At 42.3% G+C, this 2,479-nt stretch overlaps 1 protein-coding gene across 1 annotated transcript; it reads left to right on the top strand.

Annotated features, from left to right (window-relative positions):
- Nucleotides 1-201: 201 nt before the first annotated feature.
- Nucleotides 202-1,565, top strand: LOC127410984 (homeobox protein Nkx-2.4-like). The gene is made up of 2 exons (XM_051646290.1): nt 202-571; nt 937-1,565. The coding sequence occupies exons 1-2, from the start codon at nt 202-204 to the stop codon at nt 1,563-1,565; spliced, it is 999 nt and encodes a 332-aa protein (XP_051502250.1).
- Nucleotides 1,566-2,479: the final 914 nt, after the last annotated feature.

Here is a 2,479-nt window from a genome sequence, read left to right as displayed (position 1 = left end):
CTCCGCCCCTCATGTTTGTCGTAAATCTGGCGACTGGCTACAATAAACCTGAGATAAGGGTGGCCAGGGCTCTCCTCCTCCAAGGCGATCAATCGGATCTCAGGCATACTACAAGCACTCTCTTACGTCGATGTCCACGAGAACAGAGCTGATACAACAACACTGAGCTCCACCACCAAATATTTCGCTGCTTTCTGAACCATGTCGCTGAGCCCAAAGCACACTACACCTTTTTCAGTGACAGATATTTTGAGCCCAATTGAGGAGACTTACAAGAAGTTTAGTGGCATGGAGAGCACTGGAAACCTCATATCTCCACTGGGAGCGTATCGGCAACCTCAGGTGTCCCAGACTGGCATGCAGCAACACTCTATGGGCCACAACGCCACTGTGGCGACCACCTACCATATGCCACATTCCGTTTCCCAGTTCTCGCATAGTGCAATGGGGGGCTACTGCAATGGAAGCATTGCCAACATGGGAGACCTACCCTCTTACCAAGAGACTATGAGAAACAGTGCAGCAGCAACGGGATGGTACGGCGCCAATCCTGACCCTAGATACTCCACAAGTAAGTTATGATGCATTATTCCGATTTATCCCTCAGTGTGTTATGCTACATTCAAAAGGCGTAATTTGTTTCTCGAGTTTCCGGCGAGTTGATGTTAGTTTTACTCATCAATTAAAAGTACCTATTTGCTGCTATTGTTACTGCTGATTCTGCCATCGTTTAGATTTCTGCTCATATTAATTACTTATAATGTTCTAATGTTTATATCTGCTCATTGGTGCACGCGTAAATGCTGCATTTAAAAGACTTTGAATTATTTAAAACACCTAACCTATTATGAACATAGCCTAACACTGCTATTAATTGAATGGCCGTACATCTGTATGCATATTTTGAAGTTTCTAGATTCATGGGACCTTCCACAGGTATGAACATGACAGGAATGGGCACGCTGACAGGCATGGCCGACGCCACCAAATCCATCCCACCTCTGCATGCCGCTCCAAGGAGGAAACGACGGGTGCTCTTCTCTCAAGCACAAGTCTACGAGCTGGAAAGGAGATTTAAGCAACAGAAATACCTTTCAGCGCCAGAGAGGGAACACCTGGCTAGCATGATACATCTAACCCCGACGCAGGTCAAGATCTGGTTTCAGAATCACCGCTACAAGATGAAACGACAGGCCAAGGACAAAGTAGCGCAACAGCTTCAACAGGAGGGCAACCTGTGTCAACAGCAGCAGTCACCGAGGAGAGTGGCTGTCCCTGTCTTAGTGAAGGACGGCAAGCCTTGTCAAAACGGCTCCAACACACCCACGCCGAACCAGCAGCAGCAAAACGGTTCCGGTGTCGTGCTTCCTACCTCGAGTAATTCTATGAACCAACACCAAAACCAGCAAGTCAACACACTGGTCCAGGCCCAAGACCTGGAGGAAATGTCACCCAGTCCCCCGTCACTTCACTCGCAAATGAACAACATGGGCCAGATGGACACTACTGTAGATTACACAAATAACATGGTCACTTCAAATTTGCTTTATGGCAGAACGTGGTAAGACAAACCACTTTTCTTTCTTTCTTTCTTTCTTTCTTTCTTTCTTTCTTTCTTTCTTTCTTTCTTTCTTTCTTTCTTTTTTCTTTCTTTCTTTCTTTCTTTCTTTCTTTCTTTCTTTCGTTCTTTCTTTCTTTTAGTTTTTTTTGTTTTTGTTTTTTTGTTGTTGTTGTTTTTTACACAAACTTTAGTATGCTCTGAGTTGAGAAATGCGCGTGAGGCCAAAAGCAGACAGTGCTGCTTCACATATCATGCATCCTTGTGACGATTTAAAGCGGGTGATCGGATCAAAGGAACAAGTTTTTGTGGAAATGTGCCACTTTTATTTCTAAACAGTTTTCGTGCGCACAGTTTTCTACAATGACCCTTCTGCTCATTATGGACAATATAATATTCAGTTCTAGCCTCATGCTTTATGTTTTGGACTTCCCTTTGTTCTTCTAGTAGAAGGTATGAACTTCTAGCAAGAACTGAAAAAGTTCCCCAAACAAAAATCAATGCCTGAACATACTATGAAACGTCAGTTGTAAACTAATGAATTCATTTAGAGAAATGCAAAGTAGGGACTGTATATTTGGCTAACACTTAAGTTTCTGTTCACCTGTAATATAAATGTTTAAGTCTTTTTGTTGGTCATTTATTCTATTCTTTTTATTATTTGGTAAGTTAAAACAGACACAAAGACGATGGCTGCTGTTTATGTTTCAAACCAACTGAACGTTAACAATAAATCAATTAAAATGCACGCCATTTCTGGGCAATGCATTTGTGTACAGTAATCTCTTTGAAGAGCGTTTTTGATATTTCTATTTCAGAACTACTTTAATGTGAACCAAGGTCGATAGGAGGAAACTTCGCATTGTCCAATGACTGAGAGGATTACAAATATGTAAAATATGTACCTTTGAACAGATTCCG

This window comes from Myxocyprinus asiaticus, chromosome 20 (assembly GCF_019703515.2).
Source record: "Myxocyprinus asiaticus isolate MX2 ecotype Aquarium Trade chromosome 20, UBuf_Myxa_2, whole genome shotgun sequence".
Taxonomy (NCBI): Eukaryota; Metazoa; Chordata; class Actinopteri; order Cypriniformes; family Catostomidae; genus Myxocyprinus; species Myxocyprinus asiaticus.
This window is presented reverse-complemented; position numbering and strand designations above follow the sequence as displayed.